This window comes from Pygoscelis adeliae, unplaced genomic scaffold (assembly GCF_000699105.1).
Source record: "Pygoscelis adeliae isolate BGI_AS28 unplaced genomic scaffold, ASM69910v1 Scaffold513, whole genome shotgun sequence".
In the NCBI taxonomy this organism is placed as follows: domain Eukaryota; kingdom Metazoa; phylum Chordata; class Aves; order Sphenisciformes; family Spheniscidae; genus Pygoscelis; species Pygoscelis adeliae.
The window spans coordinates 1181179-1193965 of record NW_008824591.1 but is presented as its reverse complement, the minus strand read 5'-3'; the positions used below and the strand labels follow the sequence as shown (position 1 = coordinate 1193965).

The window sequence follows — 12787 nt, the reverse complement described above, 5'->3', positions numbered from 1 at the left end:
AGGCACCTCCCCTGGTAGGCTCACTTACCAGCTGTGTCAGGAAGTTGTCTTCCACACACTCCAGGAACCTCCCAGACTGTTTCCTCTCTGCTGTGTTGTATTTCCAGCAGATGTCCAGGAAGTTGAAGTCTCCCACGAGAACAAGGGCTAGCAATTATGAGACTTCTGCCAGATGCTTGTAGAACGCTTCATCTGCCTCTTCATCCTGGTTGGGTGGTCTATAACAGACTCCCAGCAGGATATCTGCCTCATTGGCCTTCCCCCTCATCCTTACCCATAAACACTCAACCGTATCATCATCACAATTGTTGAGCTCTATACCAGACAGAGCTCTCTATATAGTCACCAATTTTGAGGCCCTTTCTCTCAGTCACATAGTTCCTTTACCTCCACTGATCATTGTATCTATTTGTTTGTAATACAGGCTAGTTTATTATTCAGTTGTCAAAGACTGTACCCAAAAGGTCCTCTTCTCATTTCCCCACTTCTACAGTATTAAATAGCAACACCTCATTTTTTTTTTTACATGGTATGCACAAATATCACCGGGCTCCTTCATTTCCCTTTGAAAGAAGAACAAATAGCTTCTGAAACAGCAGAACTTAAAGCCAAAGTCATGACTTCCTACACCTTAGTATTCCAAAAGGCAGGCAATACTCTGAAATGGTAATTAAACGATATAGATGATCTACCACCTCATCGGGATCTATTCCTGTTAACTATCACTGACCTATAACAAACACAGACATGTAGAGCAGAGTCATGATGGCGTCAACACTAGTAACAAGGAGGTCCACAGAGAAAGAACTTCCTCACAGATGAGCGCTAACGTCAGTGAGATTTGATTCCCATAAAATCTGGTTCACCACTGAACCAGAGTTTTGAAAGAAATCCAGAAGACAACGCCAAGATAAATTGGCTGCACAAGGAAGCGATGCCCTGACATCTGGATACGACATGACAACCTGGTTCCTTGGAGGAAGAGGTGATCTCAAGAAACATCAGGAATCACAGGAAGAGAGGTCAGCTGTAGTCCCAACTGCTTCATAAGTGATCCAACAAAAGCTGACTCCTGTTCGCAGTGAGCAGCACCCCTCAGCCGCACCCCCATTTCAGCCTCTTCCAGGCACGCCACCTCTCCAAATCAAAATGGAAGTGCACATCCTTGCCAACTACCAAGAACAGACCTCCCTACCTTCTTATCAAGCGTACTCCTCCTTTCTGATAATGCAGAAAACCAGCAACCTTGCTTTTGAAGCCTGCTTAACAAAATTAAGGCTCTGTACATCAGCAGCACTGCTACTGAACGAGAGTTACAAAGCAATTTCATTGCACAAGAACATTCCTCCCCTTCACGTCAAGTGCTGTGTATGCACTCTGACATTATGTAAATCTCACCAAAATTAATGAGAATCTCATTCAAGAAGAGTAATTTCCACGCATGCTAATATATGAATGTATGTCACTATAACACACTCCAGCTTATAGCCACTTCACTGACTCATAAATAATTTCCCGCCTTCATGGTGGAAGCACGTACCCCAAAGCGGATTCGCCCAGCGCACTAGCTGTGAGCCACACTGAGAAACTGCGGTAAACCCACCAGGTTGCTTTGCCGAGGCTGAAGTCAATTCAGTTTCTCAAAAGCCCTCTTAACCAATTTTCACCTTTGCTCTGAAAAACATGCGATAAAGCGAGAGACAGCTGTATTACTCATTACACAGCCACTCTAGGTCAGACCTTTAAATCTTATTTTCAGTCTCCTGAATAAAAACCCTTGGCCTGAGACATGCTGAGGCCCCAGAGGACTTTCCAAGTTTCAATAACGGATACCCACTGCCTATTTTAGAGAGAGACAAGACGAAACACAGATGCTTTCTGCTCTCACCTACTGCAGATTGCAACAACGCAAACCAATTTCTCTCCAGGTTAATGGCCACTTTCAAAACTCAACCTCCCACGCAGCAGGAGAGTTTCTCGGCAACTCTGCATCAAACATACTCACTGTGGACTTTCCAACCCCTCAAGCAGCATGCAACTCATTTATGCCAGGTAGCCATCTTACACAGGACAATTACACCTTTTTTTTTTTTTTTTTTTAAATAAGATTAGAGGGCCTCACCATTGCAAAACTCAATGACAGCAACTCAGAAGCAAATGCTTTCCTGGTCCCAAAGCCACACAGACACTAAATCCTTGTCTGTACCTGGAACACTTTTGAATTTATATAGCTATACCAGAAACGGACAAAGCAATATTCCAGCCTCTAAAGATGTTCTATGCGCTGGTACCATTTGGTACTGGACCTGCTGCTCACCTACCACACCACAAACCCAGGCAAGACGCTTTTCCCTGCCTCTCAGCCCCCCCGAAACGTACTTGGTCACAGATACAGCCAGTATTTAGAAATTTTGGAAGTTTTTTCTTGTAGAAGAGCAAAGCAGACTCAGGCAATCATCCCAGGCATCGCCAAAGACCCAAGGGTCTGAGTCACCCACGAGAGAGGGTGAGAGCAGAGGAAACAACTTACGGAGACCAGGACCAAACCTCTCCCGTTACGCCTCTAACAAGCCATCCCAAAACAGGGTCTGATGTCCCTGGTGCTAAAAAGCTGCAACGCAGCAAAGGATGAGCAGGGAAACCTGCAAAAGCACCAGCAGGCCCGCAGAAAGAAGCAATAAACCCAAGCACCTGATGGGACACACTGCACTGCTGGTAGTGAAAACTCCAGTTAATTTTAACCTAGGAAACAACAAGGCCCACAGGGCTAAATGGCACTTGTCAAAAGGAATTCTGCTGTCAGTTAAATTAACAGGAACTGGCGCCCCGAACTGTCCTTACGATTACCAAACAGGGATTTGAAGGACCTAACAAATTAACATGAGAGCAACAGTATATTTACCTTTTGGATTTCCAGTACCATATTTTTTATTCTAGAATAATCCAAGGGGTTTTTTTCCCAAACTGATAGCTACCAGTAAAGTAGCTGAGTTGTAATTTTAAGTAAATATTAATGTCAATAATCAGTGTTAATACTGCACCTTATATTAAGCAAATATGGTTGCTAATATGACCTTTACATATAAATTCAAAGCATAATACTGTATCCCATTTCATGGTCTGCAGGTATCTCAGGGGATTGTACACTAGCCTTATATATTAAGGAATCCTCATTTATGTAGAATTTATATTCACCTAGACAGACACAGCAAAACTATCAAAGGCTAAATTTCACTCTTAGATCACAAAGGATTTTTTCTTCCTCCTTATGCAAGTGATGTTTCCCAGTAAGAGAAAAGACAGGTGGAATTAAACAAAGAAAAAAAAAAAGCCACATGCAGGAGAAAAAACAAACAAATAAACAAACTAGAAAGTCCTTTGGAGAAAAAGAAGCTGAGAAATAACCAGCTGAGAAATATTCTAGCTGATAATCTAAAAAAATTGTCTCTAAAAGTGCACCATGAAGCCTGAGGGTTTATGATTTTTTTTTTTTTGGTGTTGGACAACATTAAACAGCTCAAATATCTGCATTTATTAGCGGTAACAGCAATTGAAGACAGTTTAAACTATCTATTTCTATTAAGCCAATTATGTTAAATAGGGTAACCAAAGCAAACTAGAAGGCTGTTTCTTGTAAGCCTCAGCTCTCCAGTTTCTCCATTTCCCCCCTCCCTAACACCGCTCCCCACGTGGCCCCATTTCAAAGGCTGCCTTTCTTCTTCCCCGGCACTTTCTTATGCCAGGATCTATCTAGCCCCCAGCTGTCCCTCCCTTAGATTACAGTACTTACTCTCCCACTACCCCTCTCCCCCAATTCTACTTCTGACCAGGAGGCAAAACCCCCAGGACAGCATCTGCTGAAACTGAGGTAGAATGGGCACTGCAAAGACAGGATTTCATTAAGTTGGAACATGTAAATGGCTGCTTTCAAAACTTCTTTGATCTACAGTAAATTACAGGGCCAACTGCAGCCTTCAGTCCTGCCAGCCAAGCAAACGAACTCCAGGGTATCCCACAGATACTACCATAAGGAATTCTGGGCGAAGCACCCTGCCACCCTGGCAAAGAAAAGCATGAGCAAGGGCCAGGCGCTGGGACCACAAATCCACGGGAAGGGCTCATTCTTCAGTCTCTGCTGATGCTGGTCGTGCTCCTAGCAAGCCTGGAGGGAACCCTCCGACAATTTAAGCTCTGGCCAAGCTTGATGGGACCACCTTGTTACAAGACCACTTGTTTTGCTTTCCTACTCCTGCAGAGTAATGCAAGAAATCATGTTACTGTTATATTTGTCAGGATAGGTCAAAATGTTACGATTTCTCAGCTCCTAAGATGAATCGCATTTGTTTGTTTCTGTGAGAAGACAAGAGATGAGATATTCCAAGTTCCTCACGTTTGCACAGGCACATTCCGGGTGCTTACCTAGAGCACCTCAAAAGTGTGATCATTATTTGCATACTTATTTATTTTTAACTTATGTGCACTCTGCAAGTGTGAAAATGCAAGTGTCATGTAAAGTTTCCATCCGTTAGGCTTCCACATTTTAAGTGTTGCTCAATTTGTAATAGGAAAAAAAAACACAACAAAAAAATCTTTATTTTCTAGTAAAACATTCCTCAAAAAAAGGTCAACATTACTACAAGAACATCAGGATTGAGGTAGTAAGAACAAGAAACATCAAAAACATTCAGGCTGCTGCCTGAATAAGACATCCTTAGAATAGGGAGGAGAAGAAAAAAAAAAATAGCTGGTTTAACAGCCAAAATACTTTGTATCACTTGATTTATATACTCACAAGTTGTTAACGCTTTTTAAATTAACCTAAGGTTTACAAATTTCAGATGGAAACAAATGCCTCCTACTCAGCTGTGGGAGACTGCCTGTGTTTGTCTTGTTTGAACAGCTCACATAGCACGTTATTTAAAAAATACCTACCCTGAGTGCATACTTACACACATATACAGTATCTAGGAGAGGAAAAAAAAGTATTTACCCCCTGACAATAAGAAAAGCACCGCACACTGTTAACAACAGGCTTGCCACTAACAACGAGATCCAGGGTTAAAATATGTTGTTCCATCAACTGATTACAGCACTATTTTTAGTCCTCTCCTATAACAATAGTCGGTAAAGAAAGAATGTGAAGTCACAAGTATTAGACAGGATTAGGTGGTTTAACTACTATTTTTGTAGTAAAGGATTCATCATTAGAATTGCTACTACCATTAGCATTCGAAGCAAAAGCTATTGAAATTGCAGATTGGCTAATGCTTTACATGGCGTTTAGCCAAGATGATTAATGATTCAGGGTACAGAAATAAATGCAAGAAAGGCAGCCTTTCAGAATGGCTCGGCTTAGTTAGCTAATTATGTTTTTCCTCAGATTTTATTCACCAAGGGAAGTGCTTCATTAATGTGGAATTTAGGTTACTCTGTGATGTCTCGGGCACATATTGTTGGGGTGCAAACTTCCAAAATATTGGATTACAGAAGAAGCAACCTTAATTTTGCCCCACTGGAGCTGGCAATACCTTGGGAAAACAATCTTCTGCTTCCCAGATGCGTGTGTGGATCAATGCTTTTGTGCAAATACTCAGGGCTACAGCAAGGTATGGCTTGTCTGATCCCTGGGAAGGCTTTTCCTATCACTGCCACCCCTATTCTGACCTTCCGAGGTTTAAAATTGGAGGGAAAAAGATGTAAAGAAGGGACGCAGCAATGTCTCATTCCAGTGCCAAGCTCAGTACTGTCAGAAACAGATGCGAGTGGCCCCATGCCACAACGACTGTTGGCAGCAGGGCGAAGGGCTAATTTGAGGGTTTAATAACAGTCGAGTTTCACCCCAGTGCAGAATCAAGGTCTGAAGCGCAGCTTCAGTACAAGGTAAGTAACTCGGCCATATGCTCCCAATAAAACCAACTGCCCTAGAACAAAAGTTACCCTTAACAAAGGAAGAGGAGTAACACGATATCTGAGAGCAGATCGCTTGACGGGAGGGAGCGCAGCATCACATGATATCCGCACACAAAGGCAAGTTTGTTCATCACAGACCCGCGAGATCATCATTCAGAGAAGACAGCTTTAAAACTGTCTCAGTGTACACCTATAAGCAAGTTTTCAGACACAGGCAACACTAGATTCAATGCTCTGGAACAGCTCTTTGTTAAGGAGATTTCCGATCAGCTGTCGAAATTAGTTGCGCCAGTTTGCAAGGAAGAGGCTACTGTGGATGGATTATATGACTTGTAAAGTTTCACCCATTTACAAAAATGCTACGCATATCACAGCCTGTTCTGCAGAAGTACGGATAGGACACACCAACGCAGCACACCACAAAAGAGCTGATACGGGGAAAGCAAAGTTGGAGAGAGGGGAGGAAGAAAACAAGCAGAAGCTATACTCCAATAAAGCTCTGTTCAAAACACACTTGGGCACAATATATTAACTGAAATACTTGAAGTCTTGTTGAAGCATTGAAATTTGCAAATTCAATAGTGTGAAAATATCCCGAGCAAGCACCCCAGCAAGGAAGCAGACTACAAAGATGATATACCACAGAGAAATCCCGAAGCCAGCACATCAGGTCACTTGTGCAATCCCAGCTAAAGCCAGATATCTTGCAACTGCCTGTCAGACACAGTAAAACCTACAGATTCAGGGGAAGCACACTCTTAAACTGACTTTCTGAAGATTTCAGGGTGGTTTTTCCCCCCTATACAAGAGGAGGATTTTCCAATACCCAACCTTAAATATCCAACTTAGAAGGAACATGAGTAGATTGGCTATCTCAGGAGGAATTTTCAAAGGGCAATGTAAAGCAGTAAACAAATCAAATGTTCCGATTCCCCCCCCCCTCAAGATACCCCTTTACTATAGAGAAATCTCTGTGAAACAAATCAGCCAAACTAGACATGTCATTTCAGCAAGGTATTATGTTCTAAATTATCTGGGTATCAAGTTAGCACAGCCATTTCAGAGTCAACATAAGAAAAGCCCTAACCAGTTCACTGTGATACAAGGAAGTACCCATGAAAATTCAACGGATTTAATGAAACATACATCAGAAAATGTTCTTCAAGAACAGAGCCACGCGTTCTATCACGCAGTGTACATGATTAAGGACTCGCTCCATGCCTTCAACTCTAGCCCAGACAACAAGCCAGATTATTTGGACCACAGTGGCCCTCATACACTAGGTGCTTTCCACAGGCAGATCAGGAAATCTCTGTGCTGAAGAGTTAACTGTCATTTAAAGGGGATTTCACTTTGGAAGACTGAACACTAGGGCTTCTGCTTCCTTAGCTTCCAGGATCTTTTTAGGGGACCCTGCCACGACTTTAAGGCAAACTGGTCATGGTGCCTGCCAACAGGCACCAAACATTGTCAAACAACATCAAATCCAGACACTTTCACAGCAGCAAGCAGCATACTTTGAGTAGCTGCACTCTAGAAGGGCAGCTGCCAGGAGAATTACCTTCTGTCTCCACTTGAATTCAAGTTCCCAGTTAAGAAGTTGCACGGATATATTGCCAAAAGGCAAAAACTGGGCATAAAATCCAGTCCCAGCCCTGTTGCTCTCGCTATTCTTCACCAACTATATGTGAAAAATTCCCCACATTCAACAAGACGATCCCTGCAGAGTTCTATTGTCTCACATTATTAATTAAACATGCTCTCAAAGAAAGCAAATGCCTAAAATCATTTGCTTCTACTAAGCAACTCCCATATTACCCTAACTGCAGTTCAGACAGTCTAAGTATATCCATTCCCTGTAATTCAGAAGGGACCACCACCAAAGAAACTCTCTCTCCACTCCAGTTCAAGAACACACATGCATGCACAAGCCACAAGAGACCCCACCCAAGAAAACCCAGCCAATTTTCCTAAAAACCTGCTCAGTGTTGATAACTTGTCCCAGCTGAATATCTCTACCATCTTCTCATTCCCCTCAGGAGTAGTAGATGGCTGTTTGGATTTGTAATGAGGTATGCAACCTTTCATAACCAAGACAAATCCAACCTAGGCCATTACTCATCAGGAGTCATCTTGTACCTCTTCACTCACCTACGTGAAGTTCCGATCTCTACCCATTTTTTGCAGAATAAACAGCATACAAACACCCCAGTGCAGCTAGCGTAACTGTCTGCCCAAACAGCCTGAAGAGTAATCGGGCGTCATAGATGAACGACAACCTAAACCTCTTCAGTTTGAATCTTAGAATTACTGGTGGATATTGACACTCAACCTCATCTTGCTGGTTTTTGTGGATAAAAAGAGAAGACTACGTTTTGCAGTCAAGACCTGGCTGTTGGAAGAGTCTTCCACGTAAAGTTTGGTGATTAAGTATTTGTAACTGCAGACAGCTGGAAGGTTGCTTAGGAGTTCAGAGATTCCAATCTAGGAAAAAAAAAAGTCCAATGTCACCATTACTTCAGTGTCTGCAAGAACAAAGAGGAACTTACATGTTATTTGTGCGGATGGTATATCTTTGATACCTAAATATGCAATATGACAGCAGCATCTTTACTTGCTTAATTTTATATAAAAACTTGCCCCCCCGCCTTCTGGAGGAGAAGGGAAAAATACAAAGGGAAGAGAAAGTTTCTAGGTAAAATACAAAAAGAACCAGCATCTTCCTGCTGTTCGCAACAAGAGGACACTATCCACTTCCTTGGGAGCAGAGAAACTTTTTAAGTCATCCCTACTAAAGCCATTCACAGCTCAATTCTCAGAGCTGCTAGTCAAAGTACGAACAAATGACAAGGAGAGACAGCCAGCACAATAAAAAATTAAAAGCAAGGACACCGTAAATAAGTTCTGACTCACAATACTCATAGCTATTTAATGACACAAGATGAAATGCTATCATTTGGTAGAAATCACTGGAGTATTATCACCAACAGACGGAGATAGATGTCTGTCTACATACGTAACAAAGAAGAAACTGGGATTCAACAATTAAAAAAAAAATCCCTCTACCTTTAATTACGACCTCCCAAGCTCTAGGCAGACATTAACCTATATTACCCTATAATTATTTTTTCTGACTTTCCATTATCTTTTAGCTACTGAGTTTCTGAACCAGTCTTCAAGGCAACAAGACAAGGGCCCTCACTGCATTATCTTTGAAAGTCTAAAATCAAAAGCACAGTAATATAAGTGTATCCATCAGAAACTGAGACTTAGCAGACATCCATAATGATTCCCCACCTCTCTGCATGTCCCAGCACTTCCTTCCACTTCTATTCTTGAAGGAGAAATTCAGTTCTACCTGGCTAAGCCCAAACTGAATTAAATCATTTTGCATGCATAAGACTAGTTCTCACTCCAAGGAATTTATAATTTAAGAAGCAGATGCAGAGGTGGCCAAAAAGTCAAAAGGAATGGCAGTATTAGGATTACATATATCCCATGTTCTGCTTCCCATGAGTAAAGCGCCGAGGCAAACAGAGAACCATGGAAAAAGAGGCACTCAAGAAAGGCTGAAGCAATAAACACATAGATAAAACTGCCCAGCAATCACTGGAGTATACAGTATCAAGACAGACACATGAGAAAAGGGTTACTGCCCCGTCTCAGAGTTGACTTTGAAGAAATTAAACATAAAGATTAAAGATGCATACTGAATGCAAAACATCAGGACATTGTCACAAATACATTACGGCCAATGTAAAAACCGTCAGGAAGTAGAACAGATAAGGTCCCAACGCTAATTATATTATACTGGGTATTTCTTGAGCTTCAGATCACAGAACACATGGGGGAAAAACAGAGAAAGCGTCACACAGAACCTTGTGAGCTTAATCCTGCAGGTATATTTTGTCCATACAACCTTCTCAGAAGTGTTCTGTCTCCAAAGAATACATGCATTATTTTTTAAAAGTTCATTTGAACTAGTATAAGCTAATGAGTTTTTCTTGCATTAAGTGGTACATTTATTAGTATCGTTTCATTCAAGAACTTACTGAAGGAAATCAAGCTGAGGAGGAGTTACACATCTACTGACATCAGGGCAAGTCTCTAACAGGTAGGATTCTCTTGTTCCAGTGGAAGTTTAAGTCTTCTGGTTATTAAAGAATGCAGTAAAAAAGTTCAAATACCAGCGCAATTTTTAATTTTAATGACTGCAAGGTTTGGGTGTCCTGTTCCCGCCCCGTCCCCCCCCCATCTCCATCTCCAGTGAGTTTTGTTGTCTTTGCTTTTAAGGATTTTCAGAAAAAGGAAGATGAAAGTGTGAGTAGGAGGAAAAGAGGATTGAGAATTTTATGACGTTCATTTGAATTCATGAAGTCATCTTTCCACAAAATGTCCAAACAAAAGCAGTCCCTCCCCAAACATCTCCACACCAGACTGCATGACAGCTTTCCTCTGAAAAACCTAAAAGTTGCAGCTTTTCAACAAGAAATTTTTGCTTACTGTTTCCTACACAACTTAAAGCACATTAAGATCTCTTCCATCGATGTCTCTCTAAACAAGTTTTACATTTAGTGACTGAAAACTTGGATAGTTAACAGAAAAATTACATCTCATTTCAATGCAGTTTTTTCCTTTAAAGTGATAACTAAATACTATGTTTCCACATAAGGGAATAACTACAATATTCTTCTAGCTGCTTAGTTCCTATTGCAGTATTTTATAAGATTTTTCTTCCAGAACAAATTAACAGGGCACTTGGGTTTACTTCTTTGTCAGTGATGTACACACTGACTTCAGCGAGGTTGCAAAATTCACTGCAATGTTTGCTTTTAAATGGTCCGGATGGCAACACATCCCCTTGGGGAGGCACAACAGAGAGGCAAGGGCTTGTACGCTTCTATTTGAAAAACTAGAGGCAGGAGATATTCATAAAGGTTGCAAAAGCTTTGTGTCTGCTGCTCTGGCAATATTTGTGGGAATCATTCCTTTTTAAAATGTGCTTACACTTAAGTTCCACTCCCTTAGAAGAGGAAGCACATCTCCTTTGACGAGTTACTTACAGGTCACAGACAGAAAGCCAGAGTGAGTCATGCACTCACTTAACTCCCAGCACATCTGACAACGCAACTACTGAAAAGACTTCTAGTAAACACTACTACTGAGACACGTTTTAGCCCACTACCCTTTTAGAAACGTTAAGTCGCTGTAAGAAGTTAGGTGTGTTTCCAGAAGCACCGTTTCAGGACATTCTTAAGGCTGTTCTCTTCTCAGTTCAGCTAAGCACATTAATAGCACCTTCCCCTCCCAATTATAACCAGAAAAACCCAAACCCAAAACCTCAAAACAAACAAGCAAAGAAACCCAGGAAAACACATTACCAGCAACTTCCAGAACTGTGTTTTTCAATATTGGGAATGGTAAAAGCCCAACCTACATGCATTGGCAGTTTTGTAATACCATTACATAAGAATTATTTAACTACAGCAACAGATCTGTAAAGCAGCAGCAGTCACTGCTACACTGGTTCACACATCCGAAAAAAAAAATTCAATAAAGGGAATGATAAATTTTGCAAACATGTATTTGACTGTCACAGAGAGTGGATTGGGATTTCAACACCCTCAAGAGCAGAAACGTTTCAGCTTATAGCTACCAAGGCACCGCAATCCTGAAAAGAGAAAACAAAAAGTACGACTGTTGCCATTCCAACCACACAATAACCAGCTTAAGCTTTAAAAAGCGTCATTAAAAGCATCTATCATAAGCCCGATGCGTTCACGTGTTGAGTTTGGAAACATTGAACTTTTTTTTTACCTGATGTTCTGCATGAATGTTATCCCCAGTAGGCCAGCGATGTTTGCTGTTATTATAGCCGCCTCCACCACTTCCTCCTCCCCCAAGCTGCTCACCATGCTGCCTCTGGAAGAAGTAATCCACCATAGCGTCGTCCTGGGAGCGGCCTGCAACTCCTATGGATCCAGGAACAGGACTGGAGTGTGTCCCTGCTGCAAGCGCCTGATTTGCAGCTGGCTGTTGCTGAGCCTGGGACCCTGTTCCAGATGTCAATACAACAGGCATGTTGGGATTAGCTGTATCTTGAGCGTGCTGTTTCAGGTGGGGGCTGAACGAGTCCTGCCAGAGTACTGCTTTTCTCTTCAAAACACACGCAACGCTCATTCCACCAACACCTACGGGGGGTGAGGGGAAGGGGGAGAGACGGCGAGAAAGAGAGAAGGAAAAGAAAACATGAAATCCTTACAGCTTCAGCTTTACGTATTAAATAACACACCCATCCTGTGACTGGCAGGGAAACATCACGATGCCAAATCTGACGCCTTTTAACATAGTTATTTGCTCCATTAACCTACCAACTAAAATATCATATAAAAATGCACGCTAGCCAAAAATCCCACATTTTGTGCTGCAAAGTGTTATCAGCATATGCAAGATTCATGTAAGGTGCCATTACACTGAAATCAGAATGCCAATTTATGCGATGGACAAAACACCGACTGGAGTGCTGCCACAGAAGATTGCTAGAAAAAAAGCCCCCGAAAAACCCGATGGAACGCAAATTACACCATCAGTGCCTGCCGTGCTTTTTTACACCTGACAAATTATGAGGCAGATCTTCAATGAATACACGAGTCCCACTGTATCGCGATGTGTTCACTCAGTCATGCAAAACACCAAGGCAACAGGTTGTTTTTTTTTTTAATGCAAACTTAAAATACTGGATTTCTCTTTGTACAGTTAAGTCCCAAACACAGCGTGCACTCTTCCTGCAAACTCAGAAGCTGGCTTCGGCCATGAGATGGTAAAACACACTGGCATGTTTTGTACGAGATTCCCTGGAGAAAGAGCAGCTAACCTC

The 12787-nt window shown here is 41.9% G+C and overlaps 1 protein-coding gene across 1 annotated transcript in view; it reads right to left on the bottom strand.

The window, feature by feature from the left end:
* Positions 1 to 12097, bottom strand: part of PUM1 (pumilio RNA-binding family member 1) — a 76230-nt gene extending 64133 nt beyond the window's left edge. The window contains 1 exon segment of the mRNA XM_009322259.1: positions 11728 to 12097. Within this exon segment, the coding sequence (XP_009320534.1) occupies positions 11728 to 12090 (363 nt within the window). The 5' untranslated portion in view covers positions 12091 to 12097.
* Between the last annotated feature and the right edge of the window lie 690 nt (positions 12098 to 12787).